We start from the raw sequence: 22,186 nt of genomic DNA on the forward strand, positions 1-22,186 counted from the left end.
CACCGTCTGCCCGCCGCCGCCCGCCGCTCCGAAGAACCGGCTCAGCAGCAGCTGCCCCCCGCCGCCGCCGCCGCCGCCGCCGCCGCCGCCGCCGCCGCCGCCGCGCTCCCGCCGCCGCCCGCGCGGCATGGCGGAGCCCCCACGACCACGGCCGCCCCGCGCCCGCCCAGCCCGCGGGCACCGGCAGCGCCGCCGGATGCGACGGAGGGCGCGCGGGGCGGGGCGGGGCGGGGCGGGCGCTGGGCGCGGCCCCGGCTCCCCGGCGGGGTGTTAAAGAGGGCTGGGCGGTGAAGGCATCTTTACACTGCCCCCGGCTCGGTAACGGCGGGGCGGGGCGGGGCGGCAGGCCGCTCCCCGCAGCGTCCCGCGGCGCGGACTAAAGAAAGCGCCGGGCCGAGCCCGCCCCCCGCTCCGCTCCGCCCCGCCCCGCCCCGCTGCTGCCGCTGCTGGGCGCTAACTCCGAAGTCCGGGGCGGCGGGCGGCAGCCGCCATGGTGCGCTCGCTCAACTCCATCGTGGCCGTGTGCCAGAACATGGGCATCGGCAAGGACGGGAGCCTCCCCTGGCCCCCGCTGAGGTACCGCGGGCCGCGCGGGTCGCCGCGGGCTCAGGAGAACTACGAGTCCCAGAGTGCAACGCGCGGTGATGCCCGCCGGCGGGCGGCGTGGGGCCCGCGCGTTGCGCGCAGGGACTCGTAGTCGGGCGGAGAGGCGGGAAAGGCGCCGCGGCGGGCGGGCGGGAGCGGCCCCCCGGCGGCGCGCGGGAGGCGGCGGCGGGCGCGGGCGCGGGCCCCGGGCGCGGGTTTTCACCTGCAGACTCGGGGCCGAAAGGTCACGTTTCAGACATGGCACCGAGCCGGGCCGCCCTGGCCCCAGCGAGTCTCTCCTCCCGGGAGTAATAAAAATTGCTCATAAACCACGTTGCAATGTTTTCTCCTACTTTGTTTCTAGGAATGAGTTTAAGTATTTCCAGAGAATGACTAGCACATCCCATGTGGAAGGTAATGTTGTGTCTGTTGCCTTAGTATGCCTCTATTTATCCACGTTAGTTCATGTTACCGGTCACAAAACAGATCAATAACTTTCATCTTCCAGAGTTTCAAAGTCCTGCTCCCCCAGACAGACTGCCCTCCCCCTCCCCAGCCTCATCGGCCTTAAAATTTTGCCTGGCTTTTTCTGTTTGCTTGTTTGTTAGTAAAAGAAGACATGGAATTACATAATGTGTTGCTATTTCTTGTTTTAAACAAAACCAGTTGCATTTTTATATAAATCAGACAAAAGATTTTTTTTTGTTGTTCGTGAAGGTCCAAAAGTATTTTACCCCTTTATAAATACGCAATCTGCCAGTTAAGTTAGATGAAGGAATTGGAGATTAATCAGATGTTTCTTTGCTGCTATTACTTTGTGAGCAAACAATTTCAAAGCTCTGTCTCCCCAGGAGAGTAGAAAACAGCATCTCTCCCTGCAACTCCCAAGCCTGAACAAGTTACAAAATTACAATGTTTTTGTGTGTTGGTTTATTAACAGGGTTTTTTTTAAGTCTATACTAGCTTATTTAACTGTTTTCTGAACTTCATGCTTGGCCGTTTGTTCCCCCCTCTGGCTCTTGTGACAACAGTTTAGTGTGTGTTTGGGTGCTGAGCCATCCCGCTGTGCTGTATTGGCCAAGAAAACCCAACCCTAACCATACGGATTATATGCAGCAATAAATGTTCAGGCCTAGTGAGACCTTTGCAACAAAGTAATGTCAAAGTTTCTATCGATTTGGAGAGATAAAACCTGTTCCTGCAAGGTCAAAAAAATCCTGCTGATCAGCACAAGCAAGCAGGGACAGGATGGGAGCAAGAGATGGGATGGGTCAGCTAACTTGTTTTGACTGGGTACTTGCCACTGCCAAAACAGCCAGGTCTTGCTGCACAGCCCTATTGCTCTTTTGCCCTGGCTTTACTGTTCGTTTAACTCTTCATTAAGCTGTTTTAATTCTCTAACCCAGCAGACTACTGTCTGGGCTTCCCTTGGGATTGCCAGCACAAGGAACATGATGGGAGCAGGCAGCCAGGGAAGGAGGCACTGGGAAAGGAGGAGCAGGACCTTCCCTGCCCCTGCTCAAACACTATCTAGCAAAACTCACTTGTTCACTAAGATATCTGAGCAGCCTAACACGTATCCTTGTTTTGATCAAGTGACGTATTCCTATGTTCTGCTTTGAAGGTCTGTTCTATATTCCATAAAGAATGTTTAATATCATTTTAACAACAGTCTTAAGTGAAGGATGTTAGATGTGTTTTGGAGATTTAACTTGGCCCATGGCAACCTGGTATACAAAAAAAGCAGAACACAAATGTGTATGTCTGCTAATTCTTATACGACTTATGACACAAATAACTTATGCATCACAAATAACCCATAACCAACAGCAGAATTTTTAAATGTGAATAATGAAAAAGTTTGCTCCATCCTGCACTTAAATCTTTTGATAAGCTATGACCTTAGATGCCAAACAGTGAAGCTGCTTCATAACCAGAGCTCTTGGTGGATTTTGCTTCTGTAAAACTTAACAGCAGGGCTACCACATTTGGCTCAAAAAAGTCCCAGTCACAGATTTTTGAAAGCGGGAAGAATACAACGGAGAAGCATCCCTTGCTCTTGCTTTTGGTCTGCTTGCATAGCTGCAGTGGCTGCTGCTGAAAAATAGATATTGGTCTAGACAGATCTTTGTTCTGATCCAGTATGCATCCCAGTATGGATCTTCAGTAGGAAAAAGCATACTTTCCTAAACAGTTTGTGCCTCACCTTGAACAGTGATGCCAATGGTCTGTGCTAATGCATCTAAACTGACACTGCAGTAGATCTCTTGGAAAGAGCAGCTTAGGAAGCTCTCTCATGAAGTTTAGGAAGAGGACAGGAAAAGGTGTTTAGGCAGTTCTCCTACACATTTGAAACATCAGTTCTCTGGTGTGATACAATAGATTCAGCCTGGACCAAATCAGAAAAGACCTCTCAGACCAAAGCAGGAAGAGCGGCTGTGAACAAATCTCATTCTTCTTTCCAAAATCCCTCCTACTGCGTAGCATTAAGAAACTTTCTGTGTTACCTTGTATGAGTCTCTTACTCTCCATGTTCATTTCTCTGGCTATTCCATCTGCTCATTAAGGGAAATGCTGATAACTTTCTCAGCAGGGTATATATGAGAAATAATCAGCTTATGAATGTTGAATTTGAACAGAAATAATATTTATGGGTGAATTCTAGAATATGTTTGAACATCTGTTGCACTTCTGCTGTTGGATTTAATTCAGCTGATTTTTCTTCTAAAAGTTGTCCTTAAAGCTGTGGCAATTATTCCTGATCTCGTAAATAGAATGACAAAACATACAAACACCAAATAGACTATTCCATGCTGCTTTGGGATTTATACAGAGAACAAGAATGTTTATTCACACTCTGAGAACTACTCTGAGGATGTGAGTTGGTCTCACACGCTGGGATGGATTTGTCCCCATAGACGTAGCTGAGCCTATGGCCATGTAACGCATGTAACTTAACTTTTTTGATGCTCTTTCAATGGTAAGTTTACAGCTGTGCATACGACTATGTTGGTTTGGTGTCAGGTGCCTACCAAGGCTTTCAGGCACAAACATGTTCTTCTGTACATGTGAATAACTTCAGAATCAGAGCCTAAACTTGTTCTTTTGTTAACTACTGAATTGAGCTCCGAAGGAGGAGGTAAAGCCCAGCAGATGTCACTGGCGACCAAAACAAGTTTAGTACGGAGAAGATATTCCCTTTAAATAAATGTTTTCTCTCTTACTCAGGTAAACAGAATGCACTGATAATGGGTAAGAAAACCTGGTTTTCCATTCCTGAGAAGAATCGTCCTTTAAAAGACAGAATTAATATCGTGCTCAGCAGAGAGCTCAAGTATGTATGAAGAGCTATGAGTCTATAAAACAAATAACAAACCAAAAATTATGGATAGCATGACTTTATAAAGTAATTCTAAGTGTTACATTTTTTACATTTGCTTAGAAAATCTCTCTTCTGTTGGTTCTGAGTGATATCATTACTTTATTCTTCTTTGCATAAAATAAATACTAGTCCTGGATCTACATACAAACCATCTGAGACATGTCAGTAGTCCTTATGACTCATGTCTTTAATTCTGTTTCTCAAGTTTCTGGTTACTGACTTCATTATTCACTTTTTTTGAGGCTTACTTTTATTAGCATTTAAGGGAAAAGAGGATGTCCTTGTTCAGAACTCGCTTCTTGAATGCATCACCCACAGTCATCCAACATTCTTAAATGAAAATGTCTGCTTATTGTGGTTTATTGCTTTGGAAAGTGTTGGTGGGGTTTTTGGCTGAATATGAGGTGTGGGGGATGCGGGCTTTCTTGACAAGTTTTATTGGAAAAATATTAATGTTGTAGAATTGGGTAGAAGTCTATATTTAGTTAGATATATAGATACGCAAGTTCCTCAGTTATGCTTTTTTCCCCATGTGATACAAAACTTCAGATCTATTTTTTTATAATGCTTAAGTCACAGTCATGATTGAATTCTGATTTATTAAGCCTCCTGCAGTCAGATGAGAATTCGAACATAATGTAGCAATAGTAGGCATTTCAAAATAGTAAACTAATGTGAAAGATTTAGTCACTTGTAAATTCAGCAAAATACATACAATCTAGACTGTATTGATTATCATGATGAATATCCTTTAAGTTAAATAATAAAACTTTGTTTTTCTAGGGAAACCCCAAAGGGAGCACATTACCTTTCCAAAAGTCTGGATGATGCTTTAGCTCTTCTGGATTCACCAGAGTTAAAAAGTAAAGTAGACATGGTTTGGATTGTTGGAGGTACTGCAGTTTATAAGGTACGTTTAGAGTGAGTAGTCTTAAATTACTCATTTTCTGCAGATGGAAGAAGGATGGCTCAAGTTTCTGTTACTCCTGCTTTAGGAAGTTCAGGGACAAACTTTCCCCTCGTTATGACCCAGCAAACTCCAGTGATACCAATAGGTCAAGTCTTGGAGAATAAGATTCCTATTGGAAAGTTTAAAATATCTATCCAGGTGACCAAATGTAGCTCTTGCTAACCATCAAGTGTCTTATAATCCTGGTGCTTTTGAGAGCTTTTCTTAAATAATCTAAACTGCTAGCTTATTTTTAAATATATTTTTGCCTTTAGTTTACTAAGGCAATAGACTGGCTCTGCAGAGGATGTGGACATAAGGAAAAATGGTCCAACGTTTTAGCCAAAGTATGACACTTTATACAGGTATACAAGCAGGAAGAACCAGTAGCGAACCAGGCAGGTAAGGGTGTCAGTAATGGGAGGAGACAATCATAAGACAAAATGTAGAACTGACTCTGCTTTTTCATATCCAGCAGTCAGACCTCCCTGCTGTTCCTACTCCTCGGGTTTATCTTGTTATCCTGGGTGTCTCAGCGTCTCTAGTGTCCATTCATGTGCCAAAGGGACAATGTGTGCCACTTTTTTCTTAGGAGCATCTTTGCACACTCAGAGCCCTGTATCAACTGTCCTTTTTGCCTTTGGGATTCCCCACAAATGCAACAGTCCTCCTTTTCTTAGCTATACTATTAGCTATGCAACCATGAAGAGTATATTATAAAAGCTCTCTTTTCCCAACGCTGTGTTTCCTCAGCCTTCTTTCTCCCCTCTCTCAATCCCTTCTTATTGTCTTCCTCTTGTATATATGCAAAGTTTAGGCATCTCTCATTGCCTCCATTCACTTCCCTAGAGTCAGCCTTTCAGCGCTGCAGGTACTGCCATTTAACACTTAATTTTGTCTTCATTTGTATGTTCTCATATAATTTCTATTTTTTGTCAAACAGTACCACATTAAATATGATGGCCATAGACACTAGTTCCTATCACATCAATTAGGAGGACATGGAATAAGGAAGACCATAAGTTTTCTTTCTCCTAATAAACATATCTTAATTTAAAAAATTATAAAACATACTCTTTATCAATGGTAAAGGAAAAGGTTGTCCTATTGCTGTCCTTTATGCTGTTCCAGGTATGCTGAAAATACACTATACTTCTTGTTTGGCACTTGAACTTCAGGGCTGTGATCGAAATACCATCATGATCCTAGTAGCAAATTAGGCTAGTAATATTTTTTGTATATGGAGTGGTAAAATGTGTGCTCTGATTTTTCTTGCCTTTGCAGTTTATGCCTTGCGGAGAGGTATGTTTCTTGAACCTCTTCCCTGTGACCTAGGTCACGTGTCTTTTACAGTAAAAAAACAAAGGTAACTAGGTATTACTAAGGTTGTAAGAAAAATATGATGCAGATGCAAATGATATAATATAGATGTTGCTATAAAACAACAGTTCCTTTTTTTAATTTGTAGTCTTATAATCACTTTTACATGTGGTGATGTCTTCTTACCATGTATTTGATGTCCAAGTCCATTCACTCTATAATCAGGTATTATCATAAAGAAATAACCTATTCTTCATTCTCAACCATTAAAATGTCCGCTTCCTGGAAGAAAGCGGCAGATTTATTTCTGGAGGAAGATTCTCTTCAGATTAGGCTTAACTACCCAACAGGAGCAAGAGATTGGATTTGGCTTCTGCCTATGAATCTGCAGGACACACAGTGTGAGCAGAAGCAATTACCTCTTATGCCCATACAGTCATCTAGTGCTGCCAAGATTACTAATTTTTGCTGTTTCTTACAGGAAATTCTATATCATCGGATTCTAATTTCATTATTTTCTCCTGTGTCTGGCTGGTATTTCATAGAAAACAATGCCATTTTTAATACCGTTACTCATCAGTACTTAGAAGGATTATAAATGTGCAGTCTTGAGCAAGAGAACTTTTGCAACATATTGCTGGGCTGATCAGCATAAGGAATCTGACTTCAAATTTAAACTGTTTTCCCTCTCTCAAGCTTCTAATCAAGGTGTTTCAAAGGGGTTTGTAATGCACCAGGGAGAAATCTGACAGTTTTGTACAGATTTCTGCATTTAAACTAGCATTATGATCTTAATTAAAAGAGTTTGATGGAAGCTCTACACCTTTATCAAAACTGCAGATAATATTTTTAGTTTCTGTATTAAAGATGCACAAAGGATTACTGGAATATTACCATTATACCAAGTAGAAATGTGTGGGAAGTAAAATACCAATTGGTAATTGAAGTGAATCATTTTATTCAGTAATAGTAGGTATTTGCTTTTAAAGCCTTATTTTGATCTTCCTACTTTGTATGGCTTAAAGGTTTAGGACAGACTGTGTTTATTTGGTACAAGCCTGTTATGGAGAAAGTTGCTGTAACGACTTTAGCAAGTAAGTGCAACAGGAGTGGTTTGAAACAGATAGTGCTGAGTACAGGACATTTTCACTGTTAGCGCTTTGAGTGTTTGAACCCAAAGTTCAAATCCTTCAAACTAGGGAGAGCTTTATGAGGACAAACTTTGATGAGGAAAGCAGGCCACTCTGGAAAGCACCATACTTTACTTTCACTTGTCTCCTGCAGGTGATGTTTCCTAATCCATCAGCCTTTTCTGTTCCTGATCCTGTTCCTGACCTGGCTTGCTTCTGTTCCTTTTTATTCACAAGTAACACTGTGGTGCCTACTGCATAAATCCTCTTCTGTATTTGAGTGTGGCCACACAAGAGTGCAGTGAAGAGGGAACAGCAGGCTCACACGTGCGCTCACGGCACTTACTTTGGGAGGACTCCCTTGACTGTTGTGGACTTCTCAAGGGCTGAGTAGAAAGATGGGGATAATGCCATTTTTTGAGTCTTCACCACTGCAGGTGCTCTGTTCATCAGAGGTCCTTGGCACAGGAGATGAGCTCTGGCTGGTAGGATCTCATTGTTTTGGGGATTCTGGAGAAGTGGAAGTAGTAAATGTGAAGGTGCACAGCTGAGGCCACTATAGCTCTGCCACTGCCAGACATCACTTCCAGAATGCACACCTTTATTCTGCCAAGAAGAGAGAAGTAAGCCTGCCAGTCTTCTGAACACCTGTGAGGATACAATGCAGCAGTCTATTGCTTATGGCCCTCTTGCCCACAGTTCCCAGGTTCTCAGGCACAGTTTTCTCCAGGGTAGTGGAAGTACTGGCATAAACTCATTTCTGCCTCAAGTCCCTTGAAGAGCAGAGGAAGGTGAGCTCTGAAAAGGGTGGCTGTCAAAGTCCACTGGTGGGTTACCTTCATGCCTTGTTCAACAGCATACTATGGGAAACTGTCTCACCTGGGACCTGGCTGACCAGGGGAAGGCAGAGCAGCTAGACATTTGGTAGGTATTTGGTAGGAGACAGGGAGGGCTGAGCAAAGTATTGGTGTTAGGAAGTGAGAGCAGAAGGATGGAAAACAGCTGCCATAGTCCACTGAAGAGAAACTGGTTCAATAATCTCCATCCGCTTCAAAGCGTCCTCAAGGGTAAGCTTTTGAGGCTGGTTGTTTGAGGTTTTGCTAAGGGCAACGTTGATCTTTTTAAATTTGATTTGATACTGCTCACTTCATGAGGTTCATAATCTCATGCTACAGCCACAAGATAGTAATCTTGCCTCCAAGGAAGTTTTTGGACTTCTCATAGCACAGGCTGACAAGCAGCATCCTTGAATCCCATGCTCGATCGTCAGCACTCTGCCTGATCTTCTGAGTTGCAAGAGTTGATGTTGCTATTGACTGTGTGGATGAGGAAGGAGAAATTGAGTGGCCCAGAGAGGGCCAGTAGATCACAGCAGATATGAAGGCATTATGCAGCATGAGAGGCACTCCATGATGTTGCATGAGCACTTGAGGTTTTGAGAGCCTTCTGCTGGCTCATGAGTGCTAGCTATATGTGCTGGAAAACTTGTGGTGTGACTCACTCATTTGTTCTGTCCCTCGAGTCCCTTTCAGCAGTTGGAGCATATCAAACATGCTTCTGGAACAGATTTACTGGTTTGGGTTCATCCCAAAGAAATTCAGTTCGTGCATGCCAAGATTGCTCCCTGCTGCAACAACAGCATGGTAAGCAGGGATTCACTTCAAAACCACATTTCTGATCTGAGCTAAGACAGTAATGTAGGTGCACTCTGTATAGAGGTACTGTCCCTCAACCGAGAGGTTCAGATCTTGGCTTTGATTCTGAAAACAGTGCTACCTGGAGATCCTAAGTGAGTTTGGTGACTATAAATTACATCAGGCTTTCTTACTGGATTTAAACTGTGTTTTTTAAATTGATTAAAAACAACATTCAGATTTTACTAGGAATAGGAACTGAAAGTCCAGCCACATCCCCAAATATTGAACAGAGGCTTTATGAGAGACTTTTTAAAAAAGCAGGCATGGGTTTACTTCTCTGGATGGAACAGTCATACAGTAATGTTGTTTGAGGGTTGAATATAAGTCTTGCTTTGTAAAAGTCAGCAAGCACAAATCCCTAGCAGTGAACTTAACCAGCGGAAAAAAAAACTAGCAACAAAACTTACAAAAGAAATTGAACAATATATAACTCAGGTCCTCATAACCAAGGCCTCTTTAGTAACACTAAAACAGGCTGTAGGTCAAACGGGTTTTCACCTTGATAACGCAGTTTTCTTTAAAACATCTCCAGCATTTTAAAATGTTACTTCTATTTTATATGTTCCTACTCAGATTGTTGCTTTCTCAATGCTGGCAGAAGCAAACAACGCCATTCAAGGTCACATTGCTGAAGTGCAGAATAGTATTCATGTATTAAATTTGGAGAACAAACTTGTAATTCTGTAACAGAACAAGAAGTTCTTTTTCTTTTATAAGAAGTTTTGTTATTTTTGCTGTTTAGTTCATATCTAGGCTGGGAATAACAGAAAATAGATGCTTTTGATAAATACCATTTGGGAAACTCTTACAAGAGGCTTGAGCTGGAAAATTAAGTTTCCAGTGATCTCCAAGGAAAAATTTTATCTAACTTTCATGCTCAGGTGTCTTCCTATGTATTAATATTTGACAGCTTGTGTTTAGTTATCTCCTACTCCCTTTCGTTCTTCAAAGTTGCTATATTGTTATAAAGTTGCTATTCATATTTACTGCAACAGGTCTTTTGTAGATGATTAATTACCCTCTTAACTAGAGTTTCTTGACTAAGCACAGAAGCCTCACTGGGTTATGAATAACCTGAGTGGGTTGTGAATGCAGCATTTGCTAAGCTTCAAATCTTTACTATACCATAAGGGTGACTCCTTTAAGAGAAGTATTAATAACTTGCATCACTAGTTTTGTGTTTTCAAGCCTGCCAAAACTTTACCAGCTAATACTGGATACACTTTTTAAAGATTACATTTTACTTAGAATGTCTGAATTTCCTATAGTCTATAAAAGAGATAGTAATTTCTCTCCTTTCCCTGCATGTAAGACAAAATGGTTTTAAACTGTGTAGCTACTAGAATAGAGATGGACATGTATATGTTGCCTGCTGTTTTTAAAGAGTTACAGTCAGAAAAGTGACCAGGGATCGCGATCCAATTATGAGAGAGCTGCGCAAAGAGCTTGTATTTTGCATGCTCACTCGCTGTATTCTTGTGGGTTGGCAGTGCTGTTCTCCTGGAACATGGCTGACAAAGAGCATATTGCAAAGAGCAAGCTCCTCTGAGCTGGGCAAAGCCATTGATATAGAGGGCATCACTGCAGGCCAGAAGCATTACTCTGCTCTGGGAGGAGTCAATGCAAAAAGCATAGCACTGCATTGGTTTCTCTGTTAGTTCTGTTTCGGAGTCAACTAATTAGCAAGGCCTAAAGCTTATTAAAATTTTTGAAAACCATTAACATTATCTTGTGTAAAGTGAAGACTCAAAACTAATCAGAAATAGAGGGCTAATCAGAAATCTAACTAATCAGAAATCTTCAAAACTACAGCTTTGTGTGGAAATTAAATTCTGTATCCTTTGCTATGCGAGGTATCACACTGGATGATTAGTATAGTTCTCCTGGCCTATGGAAAGAACGTCTTAGGCTGCAGCTGGCTGTGACAATGCAGAGAAATTTGAGGGAGACGGCGATTGTTTTCGTGGCACAGTTGGTATGTTGTTTCCCCGTCCCACCAAACTCATGTTAGGCATATTCTATTACGCAAGTGTTGACGGTCCTAAGCACTTGCATATCCAAGAAAGATTGCTGTCTTCCCAGCATATATGGAAATGTAATACATATACTTTTTTATTTTCATGCCATTGAATCCTTCTTTATGGAAGAATTTTCCCACATGGCTTTGTGTAGTTGTCTGAACAGGAAGATGGCAATGGGAAGAAAATTTGGCCTCTATTCCTGTGGCCCTTTAGGACCATAAGAATCCTTTTTAGAGAAAGAATTAGAGCCATCTTAATGCAATTCTCTAACATCTCTTTTACATGAAAGTGACAGGGTCACAGCATTGCTGTTAACAGCACTGCAACCCTCCTCGCCCCAAGGTTTATGTATTGAAAAAATATATCCATAATTAGGTGGCCAATGCTTCTTATTCTTGCCTAGTCATAAATACAATTAGATGAAGCAGAACTACAAAACCAGTAATGGACTAGTGGGTTTAAGTAATAATTTATTTTAAAAGTTGAAGAGCTCTCTTTAAGGTACAGGTGTCTTTAACTAAGATTCTTGGAGATAGCTTTTAAATTAGTATCTTCATGTTTTCACCCATTTGAGAAGACAGCTGGCCTTTCCAGTACTCTTCAAAATAAAGTCAGAGGATTTTTAACATGGGAAAGAAAGGTATAATACTCCTATTACTCCTAACCAAGCTGCCTGTCCTTATTCTTATGAACAAACATATTGATTGACGTTCCTCTGGGAAAAAGTAATTACTAAAAAAGTTTAATGTATGAATCAGAGTTGCAGTCACAAATCATGCAGCTATGAAAGGCTGTTGCTTTTTAAATTCTTTTCCGAAGAAGCTTGCTGAGGTCATGGTAAAGGGAAAGGTTTACAAGGCCCTCTTTTTAAAAGCAACACTTGGAAAAGTCTAGTGAGTGAAGTGTAACTGTTTCTGCTTGAGCAAATGGGCAGGCTTTTCAGTAAAGCTGATGGAGGATTTTTATTATGAAAGGTGCAGTTAATTTGCAATTGCTGTGGCAGGATGCTGCTGCACCTGCCTTTGTCTCTGGCAGAGAACCGTTGATGGGAACTATCACAGTATTCCCTTCCTCGCAAAGTTTAGCCTTAGCAGCTTGGGAAGGAAGGATTTTTTGAAGGTGCTAATTTTCATGGTTATCATTGCAACTGACCTAAAACGTCATGAGATTTTTAACTCTGAGGTTTTTTTTTGTATTTTGAAACCACAAGAGTATTAAAATAATTATATATAATTTGCATATGTGATCCCAATATATTTTAAGGCTTGAAAACAGAATGCAAATGAAAAGAATGTTTCTCTTGATATTTTTTCTCTTATCGTGTTCTCATATTTTGTTTGGATTGGCAATGCTGTTGTTTAGTAGCAGAAAGACACTTGAGAAATAAATGCCTCAATGACTGCTTTGTCTATTGTGTATATATAGCAATTGGTTGCCAGATTACAGTGATTAGATGATAAATCTATAAAATATTAATTTTCTATATAGTACTTCTGAAACTGCTTGTAATATGCAGTCACTGTTTGCTGCAGACCTTTAGGGTGCGTTTTAACCTGCGTTCTACAAAGAGAAACCACCCCAAGGTGATGATCCTATAGGTGCAGACAAAAATCTAATCTTACGTGGTTTCAGTCCAATATAGTTGGAGATTATTGGGAAGGTGACTGCTAGGTCCTCTCCTTTTTGCTTCCTGATTCAGAGACAGGCCTGTTGAGGGGTGCTTAGAAGACAGCAAAAAGACCGGGGTATGCTAATATCTTTTCACAGGAACGTGAAGATCCCTCTGTAATTAAGGGACTCTGATTCACACAGAGGGTGACTAACCTGGGAAAACAGGAGGGTCCTGAGGCCCCAGTTCTCCTGTCCTTCCTCGCTTGTAGAATGTCATCTGGGTTTGAAGAGTGGCGCTGTTTCTGAAGGAAACAGCTGAGGAACAGCTCAACAGCCACAGTTTTAATATACTATGCTCTAAAGCATATCTAAAATCAGATATGCTTTTCCCTACTATATCAGGCTGTAATATGTTAAAGGGTTCAGTAGCTGCTGTATAAGCTGGTAAGCCTGTGGGGGAGAGCAGATAGATCATGCCTGTTCCAGGGAAACCAACGTAGGTACAAGCAGAGTCCTAAGAAAACAAAGTGCTAACAACAAAAACAAAAATAAAACAGGTAATACTAAACTCATTTCCTACTTACTGGAAATGGCTTATCTGAGTATCATACCAGCATACCACAGTATTGTGTCGTCATTAGAAATATGTATTAGTTAGGGCATATTCTATTTAAATATCCAAGATTTACTTGCATCTTCTATACCATGATATGTTCTATATGTCATGTTAAAACTAAGTAGTATTTGCCTTATTCTGTTCATTAGAATAAATACACATAATGTATAATTCCTTCATTAAACTCAGACTAAGTATTTTGAAATACTATCAGATCAGCCCTGTGCATCCCAGAACATATTCCCATTACCAAAAAAGGTGGTGAAAGTCTTGATTCATAATTCTATATGATGTGTTTCAGACTTGTTAAGCACCCTTAGCCATGTAACTTTTATCTCTACACCTTTCTCCAAAACACATTCCATAAGTCCAAAGACAACAACTAGAGTTTAAACCTCTGAGAACAACCTCAGGTGACCAGTTAAGTGAATTAGAATTCCTAACAGGCCATGGCTGTACCTGAGATTTTTTTTTTCCAGTAAAACAGTAGGACATCTCTTGGAGAGGAAATTGGCAACAGTATTGACTTATCTTGATAGTACAGAATTCTTGCTGAAGTACTGGAAGAATTCCCAGTAAGCTAGATAGGAGCTTGATTGACCCCTCTACTACAGAACAAAAGTATCTCTGTTTACAGAACACAGCATGTTTTTATTAGTGAAGCAAGTTATTCTTGCATTATTCTGCAGATGAATGTTTCTTCTCTTACCTCACCCCTTTATTTAAAAAACAAAAAAAAAACTTGGTATTTATATACGAACTAGATGAACACCACTTGAATGCTGATGGATGTCAGTGTGCTCTGACTTACCTTTTTCATTTTAAAAGTTCACTAGTAATAGAGCTACTTTCTAGAAACCAACTTCCCAGAAGTTCCACCTATTAATTTTACTGGATTAAATTTACATTTACTATGTTACTAGAGTTGTTAAAGTAGTACCTAATAGCATGCTGCATGGTGAATCACCTTTTACAACGAACGTTGTTCATTACCGAGGTCAGGGAAAGAAAGGCTGTAAGCGTTTCAACAACCACATTGTATCCAGGCACCAGTATAGCTTTTAACAGGTTATTTTAATGTCAAGAAGGGCTGGAAGATGTGACTTTTCAATCTGATCTGGAGACCAAATTTCCTTTTTTAACTCCTGATTTTGTGTGAATTTGTTAGTGAGGAACTACACTAAAAAGTATCTTCATAACCCTTTTCATACAAGGAATCTAGAAAATATTCATTGTTGTTATATGACATGCAATGAATATTATCTCTTTGACATATTTCAGAAATCAAACTTTCACATTAAATTGACAGATAACTTGATCACTGGAATTGCAGACTCCTACAGACTAGAGATATGGTCTAACTGTTTACCACTTATATTAATTAAACGTGGAACAAACTACTCACTTTGGGGTGTGAGGCTCTTCCACCGCTTGATGCTTACTGTCTTTCAGAGAGATATGATATAGAAGTTGCTGGTTGAAACTAGGCCATAATGCTCCTTTCTTCTCACAGAACTGATAGATTTTTCTTAACTTCTGTCCGATGCCCCAAGATCTGAAAGCAGATCTTGCTGCCTTTGAACACATGGAACTGGAACAAGATGAAATTGTCCTTCCAGGAAATCTTCTTGGGCAAAGTCCAGAAGAGGAGATTGGAAGTCCAACTTACACTGCCTTGCTTAAACCCTGCAATATATATAAAAGAATAACTAAGCTTCAGTTTTAGATAACATAAATGCGTATGGTGTGTAAACTATAAGTAAAAAATATCCTAAGAGACTTTGTTCTTTTTGAATGCTGCAGTGGTGATGTTTGGTGCAGACAGAACAAGAATTTGGAGAAGCAGTAAAGAAAGCTAGCATTTCAAACAGAACTCATATTTAACACTGATTTTTGTCTTACAGGTTTCAAATAGTTTAAAACAATATTAAAAGTGCCAGTAACAAGAATAATACTTCATGCACAGTTGAGCTGCTTTACAGGGAACAACTTGACTTTTAATCCTTTCTTTTGTTTTTAAAGGCAGCGATGGAGATGCCAATTAATCATCGACTTTTTGTGACAAGAATTTTGCATGAATTTGAAAGCGACACTTTTTTTCCAGAAATTGACTTCAATGACTACAAACTTCTCTCAGAGTAAGTATCAAGATGCGTAAGAGTCTTGTGTTCAGATGGCAGACTTCATAATTTACCTTGAATGTGTAAGGATACTATTAAGGCCACATTCTGTCTTGAGTTGGAGGTGCTCTTCACTGTATTTTTAACTCAGAGTCACATTTTTATATAGAATCTGGAACTTAGAACACCCAGAATGGACAGGCTTTTGAAACTGGTTGTGTTCTTCAACCTTCCTAGAATCCAACAGAAGAGAATTACGTTTGTTTGTCAGTTTGCTAGCAAAGCAATTTTGTTACGGTTTCTCACTTTAAAATTATTTAAATATTCACTAAGCTTCATAATTGTCAGTATGTTATTAGTCAGTAGGCTTTTTTTTTTCCTCTGTCAATGTCTTTGTTGAATTGTCAAAGACAAATTAAATGGGTTTGAACAGGAAGAGTTGAGCCTATACAGTTTAAGATTATTCCTTTCTCTTGAGCAAATTACATCTTCCTAGAAAATTTTGTAAGAACCAGTATTGAACTGTAAGTTTCTGCTGTTCATTCTGATTTCTTTTTATATTGTATATTTATATTTTAATCATACTCCAGTCATTCATTTGTGTTCTCTCTAAAGAGCTTACATTCAAGGGGCAGTGGGGTGGTAGCAAAAATTCAAAAGAATTTCTGCCTCAGGAACCGGCACAAGGAAAGAAACTCTTCCTCTTCTTGCTGCTCTCGTTTTTCTTCCCTGCTAGTTACAGATCAGCAGTGGAAGAAATACAAAATAAGGCAAGTCAGGCTCTCTGCCTGCAACCCTATCACACAGAAATGGATTAGCACTGAAGCGGGGGAAGAATAGGTATGGGTGGGAAAGGAAGGATGCTGGAGAGACAAACAAGATGAGTGGGAAGGATGAGTCACCTCCTTCAACTCTAACATATTCTGAACTACTGTGTCTTATATCGTAAGCCTACTTCAAGATACTGATCTCTGATCCAAAGCTGTCCTCTCTCCCTCTTGGTTGTTTCTCAGGAATATTTTGCTTGGTTTTTTTTTTGCCAATGAACTGAAACGGGAATTTGGTCTTGAAAAAATATCTACTTTTTTATAAATTAACATTTTATCTACTAAAATAGAAACCAAAGAGAGGTTTGTCTTTGAAAATAGACCCTCCCTCGAAATCAGCATTACTTATACAGAATTTTTATTCTGTTACAGGGAGCTGAAGAGATTTTTAAAGTGTCTGTTAATAAAGTTGTTTTAGTAAAGCTGGAATAGAGGCAAACACTTTGCAAGGTAGCAATTGCCTACTTTAAAAAGCTATCGTAGAACTTGTAAGAGGCCTTTACCAATAGCATTTCCTTTACACAATTCGAGTAAAGCAAAAACGTTTGCATCTACTTCTGCCTCTACAGACATTTTAAATAATATGGTAGAGGCTTTAACCAAACTGTTAGGTTGTTTTTTGTTTTTTTACATTGATGTATACTTTCTTGATTCCGAATGGTGTGTATACAGGCTGCTGATAGTAGTTATCACAATACTTAAAAATAGACATGTAATCAGTATTCCTGTGGCAAGGACAGTATTTTCATCTCCTATTTCAAACAACTTTCTTTCCTGATTGATAGGATAAATTATTGGTGACTCATAATGATATTTTTATCTACTTATTGGCTTTTGCTTTTTTCCTTTCTCTCTCTCTCTCCAGATACCCAGGTGTCCCTGCTGATATCCAAGAAGAAAATGGCATCCAGTACAAATTTGAAGTGTATGAAAAAGCTGTCTTGGCACAATAAATGCAGCTTTTTGTACTTCTACATAAGGGTAGGCATTTTACATAATAAAGTCTTACTGAGTGTAAATATATATGTATTACATTGTTGCCAGAAAATTCTGCTTGATAGTACAATACTTTAGCACTAAATGATTCCAAAAAACAAACCCACCACTTTGAATATACGTGCTGCAGTGGAAACGTGAGTGCAGTCAGCAGCATGAACAAGGTAGCTCTAAGAAATGCCTCAACTATGGTTGTGTGAGACCTTGTATTGAACTTTACAACCCAAGGCAACATCCATAACAATTACTTGAGCAACGAAAGCAGGTAGACTGCAGTAAGAACTTTTCTAACTAAAACAGCTGTTTTGAGTAGTTTTTTGTTGTTGGTGGTGGTTTTTTTTTTTTTTTAAGTTTGGAGTATCTTCTAATTCAAGAAGTCCAACATTGAGAAGGCATCAAAGATCCTGAGCTTGATTGGGATGGTATATACATATATATCAACCTTTACAAAGTGTACAAGAAAGGGAAATTAAGTTTGAAAGCACAACAAAAGGATAAGGAGGCATGAGACCGCTCAAGTCATGGTGAAATGGAGTCTGGAAGTCTCAGGAAGCAATCCAGGGATACACTGATCTTTCACAGAAATCCTCTGTCGTCATCTTAACGCAGTAGGCTGGGTACACAGCCTACTTCACTCCTTTTGACTGAAAATACTGTATTACGGCTTAATCTGATAAAGAGGTTTAACTTTTCAATTGACCTGACACTTGTGTAAAGGCTTGCAGATCTTTGTTGCAGGTATACAAAATCGCTATGTAAGTTTGTCTGTGGCCATTTTGCAGTGTAAGAACATAAATGTTACTTTCTTAACAGAATCTGTGTTCTTGTCCCTTCTGAGTTTTATCAAGATGTATAGTGTTAACTTACTTTGTCAGTGTGATTTCAAATATTGTACATGGCATAGAAATATGGATTATAAGCAGAGTGGGTTTCTGTTTCCTCTTGGGTTACACATAGCTAATACAATAACATTTTCCATTATTATTCCCTAACAGTAACAAGCAATACACTGGTACTGTAATAACACTGGAATTCTAAAGGCATACAATACCAAGTGTTACCAAAATTGTTTGGTGCCAATACTATCACAGTAGCACATGCTCAGTAATACTAGTCTGCTGCTGTGTTCTGACTATCCCTGTCCTACTCCATGGGGAGTTTGGCAGAGGGTAGCGGAATCCATCTGCCAAGTGATACAGAGAGGAGCTGGGATGTACTTTGCCCAGCTATGCTTCATTGTGCTGCAGCTACCACCTTAAGGGTCAGAACATAACAGAAAGGATCCCTGCCTCTCAGTCACTGCAGGTCAACCTGAGCAAGGACAGTTAAGAAACTTAACCCTCAAAAATCTGCCGACTCTTTCCCCATAGCATTTTTAAAGCATCATCACATGAAGCTCTAGTGTGAGATTCAAGTGATAATGCCCAACCTTTAATGTTGCGCTAAGGCCCAGTTCTAATGTCAGTGAGGGCAGCACTGGTCATCAGCACATTTACACAGCATATAACCGGCTACAGCAGGATCATAACAGCAGGAGCATAACAGCATCCAGCTTTTAAGAGAGGAGTTGAAACTTGATTTTGCTTGCCTTAAAAAAAACAAACAAACAAAAAGAAACCTCATTGACAGGGAAAAACATTTAAAATATCAACTTTGAACAACCCTTGGATTTTCCATGACAGTTTGACAGCAGTTAATTAATACAAAGAATTTTTGCAGCTTCTGTCCTGGGTTCTCTTGATTTTTCTCTGTGTTCTTTTGCAGTCTTAAAAATCTAGGTATTTTCCTTTGTTGGTCGTCTTGTTCCATGTGTACTGACTTTACATCAGTCAATAAAGATTTAAACACCAATACTATATGCTTGTGTGATGCAGCAAAAAGCCTACTGAGTTTCAGTTTGATAAATTTGCCAACACAAAGTGAAAGAGAAAGAATGAGAAGAAAGACTGTGTTTTGGGGGGGATTTTTTTTTTAAACACTAGTCACAGTCACCCTGATAATTATGAGAAAATAACTTCCCAAAAGCATGAAATATTTAGTGTATATATCAGTTTACATCAAAAAAAAAAACAGGACAGCGTTAAAAGTTTTGCACAGCAAGTCTGCAAGGTGCTGTACTTAATGGCAATCAAGTATTTATTAAAAATGGAAACAAACACTTACGTAATGTTAGATTATGCTATGATACTGATGTGATCACAGAGCTGATCAGAAATATTCTGCCTAAGCATATTTTGCAGGAATTAGTGTTCACTAAGACCAAAATAGTTGTGGAACCACTCTGCTTTCAAAGAACTTTTTCACTTGGATACAATCAGTTATCTTAGAACCATAAACAGTTACTCTCTTTCTACACTGACTTAGTCCTCTCCAAATTTAGCTAAGTAACTTTATTTGTCAGATTTTACAACAAAGGAAGTCAATTTATGATTCAAGGCAAAGGGAACTTTTGAAATTACACTGCAGTTCCCTATTTAAAACACCAACTTTTCAGAACACCCTAATGATGCAGTTTTTTTAGTATGCTGCTCAGCCAAAAACAAGGAAATTTTTTTTGTTTAATAAAAACACTGCATTTGGACAGAACCTTTTGCATTAGAGGTTTCAATATGCCATATAAATTCTAATTAAGAAAATATATATTAGGTGGCAGTGAAGTTAGGTCCAAAGGAAGTATGTTCATCTTAAAGACAGACATACTAGCCACTACAAGGTTAGATGCTTACTGTTTCAAGACGATGGATAGGCAGAAAGGACAAGTCTCTGTATGTTCAGGAAGCATATACAAAGACTGTTTGCTGACAGATGTATAATTTCCAGAGGATGGGAACTTGGCATGTTTTAGAAATCTGCATCCTTTTCAAGATACCTCAAATTATTCCTACAAAAACTGAGATGAGAAAAATTGTTAGTGTCTTTTTGTAAAGGCCAAAGCTACTAGCTGGAATTTTTATGGGCCATTTTTCAAAAGCAATGTTTCACTAGTTGATAGGTTGGTTGAAAAAGCAACAGACAGAGTAACAGTGTTTGCCAACTTCACCTGAACTGGGTATTGCACCTGTTGCCTCCCCATTCTAGCAAAGGGAACATAAAGTTTTGTATTACTGCTTGAAGGAAAAAAATCTTTTGTTCCTAATACAACTTTTTCCCACGTTTTGTTTACTCCCATATCTTGCTGGTGTAATGATACTGTAAAAAGTCACAGATTCTCATTATGTCTAGTACAGTTTCTCCCCAGTTCTATGCAGCTAAGTGCAATGAATAGCATCATGAGTGACAATATAATTACCAATCACCAAGAAAAGTGTAGTACAGATATAATTTAATCCCACTTAGTCATGCTTGCCTAGGAACAAAGTGTTCTAAATATTCTTTAAAATTAAATTTTTAATCTAACAGTAGTTGTAACACGACAGCTAAAATCTGAGGGTCTCCGTAAGAGGTAAAAAAACCAAACCATGAATGTTTCTGTTGCTTGTCTATTATTCATTATCTCTCTTTTGCCTGGAGAAAAAAAAAAGAGAGATGATAACGTGGACAGCAATTTCCATCTGGTAGCAGAAAGCTAACTTTTTAAGTAGCTCATTAGTAGTGTTATGGTCACTGTGTATTGAAGGACAGAATCGGGAACATTCCAACAGCCAGTCTCTGTCATGGAAAGTAATTAATGGAAAAGAAATGTACACACTAAGGAATACCAGTTTTCTAACTTAGGAAACAGAATATTATTAGAATATATAAAGGACACAAGGGGAAAAACAGGAAGTGGAAAATGACAGTGATTAGGTTATGCATATAATCTAAGGAAAGTATCAAGTGTGTAGGACATGAGCTCTTAACTGGGACCGGAAAGGCATATTGTCTTCATCAGACTACAGCTAATTTACCAAAAGTTTAAACCTAATTCCAACATTATGCTGACCTGTTCAAAAGCCATGCCAACAGAAGAGAGAGATACAAGCAGGCAGTGGTTGATTTGGAGAAGGGAAACAAAAGCTGTGCTAAAGGTCATTTGTCAACCAGTGCAGAAAATGAGATAACTAGAATAGAGGAGTTTTACCAAAACTTAGTAAGTATGAAACTAGAACATACCTCATCATTAACTGTCTTTGCTTGCCCAGGAGGATTGTAGGAACGAAGCCTACCACATCAGGGTACACTCTCAAAAATCTTCTGAAGAGGTAGCTGCTGGAACAAAAGAGTGGAAATGGGGAAGAGAGGTGAGAAAAGGAACTGGATACATTTCCTAAAAGAGTTACTTAGTTTCTCATGCTAGTTTGCCCTGTAATTATAATTACAAAATAAACGTTTTCAGTCTGCCCCAGGGTGTAACACTTGTAAGATGCTGTTATGAAGAATTTCAGGAGTGAAGAATTTTCAGGGTTTGGATCGCTAAGTGACAGCTTTTGTTAGCTACATTGAAATTCTCAGGTACAAACCCTATCCTAGAGTTAAGTGCCTACATTACGTCTGAAAGTCATCCCAGAGTCATCCCATCCCAGAGCATCCAGGAGCCCAACAGTTAGCATTGCTCCCAGGCAGATTTTCTGTTTCTCCTGGACACCATAACCTTCTGGGATAGCATGTGAGAAACTTGCTGATTTTTCTTGATCCTCATTTACAAAGACTTGCTTTCTGCTTGCACGAGGGTGACTCATGGGTTATCTCCCTTCTCTTTTCTTTCTGCAGATCATTCTGTCCCCTACTGCCTATCATCAAAGCAAAGTTTGTAAGGAGAAGGTTTTTATTAAATTAATTAACCTAGTTGAGAAAGCAGACAAACTTTCAGGTGTACAGTCCTCTTCCAGTTGCATTCTCAAGGCTTTTTTTCAGGTAACTTGAAGAAGGGCTTATGTGCCAAACATGTTTATCTCCAGTTAAATTGCGTGGTTTAATAAAGTAGATAATCTTGCTATATCAATCTTGTTTGGC

The 22,186-nt window shown here is 39.7% G+C and overlaps 2 protein-coding genes across 5 annotated transcripts in view; one reads left to right on the forward strand and one right to left on the reverse strand.

The window, feature by feature from the left end:
- Positions 1-15,655, reverse strand: part of LOC104152910 (DNA mismatch repair protein Msh3) — a 128,940-nt gene extending 113,285 nt beyond the window's left edge. The window contains exons 1-2 of one of the 2 annotated variants that reach the window (XM_068929094.1): positions 15,506-15,655; positions 14,717-14,997 (exon numbers count right to left, since the gene is read on the reverse strand). The gene's annotated coding sequence lies outside the window, so the exon portion shown is untranslated. Of the gene's footprint in view, positions 1-14,716; positions 15,296-15,505 lie in introns of those variants that run through there. The other variant, XM_068929097.1, reaches the window with a different exon arrangement.
- LOC138060904 (dihydrofolate reductase) lies at positions 225-21,572 on the forward strand. 3 transcript variants are annotated; one of them, XM_068929111.1, is made up of 7 exons: positions 225-576; positions 950-999; positions 3,814-3,919; positions 4,751-4,877; positions 15,334-15,449; positions 17,124-17,239; positions 17,606-19,110. In XM_068929111.1, the coding sequence occupies exons 1-6, from the start codon at positions 491-493 to the stop codon at positions 17,209-17,211; spliced, it is 573 nt and encodes a 190-aa protein (XP_068785212.1). In that variant the 5' UTR covers positions 225-490; the 3' UTR covers positions 17,212-17,239; positions 17,606-19,110. The 3 variants fall into 3 exon arrangements, with proteins under 3 accessions (XP_068785212.1, XP_068785213.1, XP_068785214.1); XM_068929113.1 differs by lacking the exon at positions 17,606-19,110 and adding an exon at positions 21,376-21,572 and having other exon boundaries at positions 364-576; XM_068929112.1 differs by having other exon boundaries at positions 243-576; positions 17,124-19,110.
- The last annotated feature ends 614 nt before the right edge of the window (positions 21,573-22,186 follow it).

The sequence above is a fragment of the Struthio camelus genome, chromosome Z (assembly GCF_040807025.1).
Source record: "Struthio camelus isolate bStrCam1 chromosome Z, bStrCam1.hap1, whole genome shotgun sequence".
NCBI lineage: Eukaryota > Metazoa > Chordata > Aves > Struthioniformes > Struthionidae > Struthio > Struthio camelus.

Bases quoted from the DNA above. Each gene is read 5' to 3' on its own strand.
- LOC138060904 (XM_068929111.1), top strand. From the start codon at position 491: ATGGTGCGCTCGCTCAACTCCATCGTGGCCGTGTGCCAGAACATGGGC. The intron at 1,000-3,813 runs GTAATGTTGTGT...TCTCTTACTCAG, and splicing joins TAGCACATCCCATGTGGAAG to GTAAACAGAATGCACTGATA. The intron at 4,878-15,333 runs GTACGTTTAGAG...TTGTTTTTAAAG, and splicing joins GAGGTACTGCAGTTTATAAG to GCAGCGATGGAGATGCCAAT.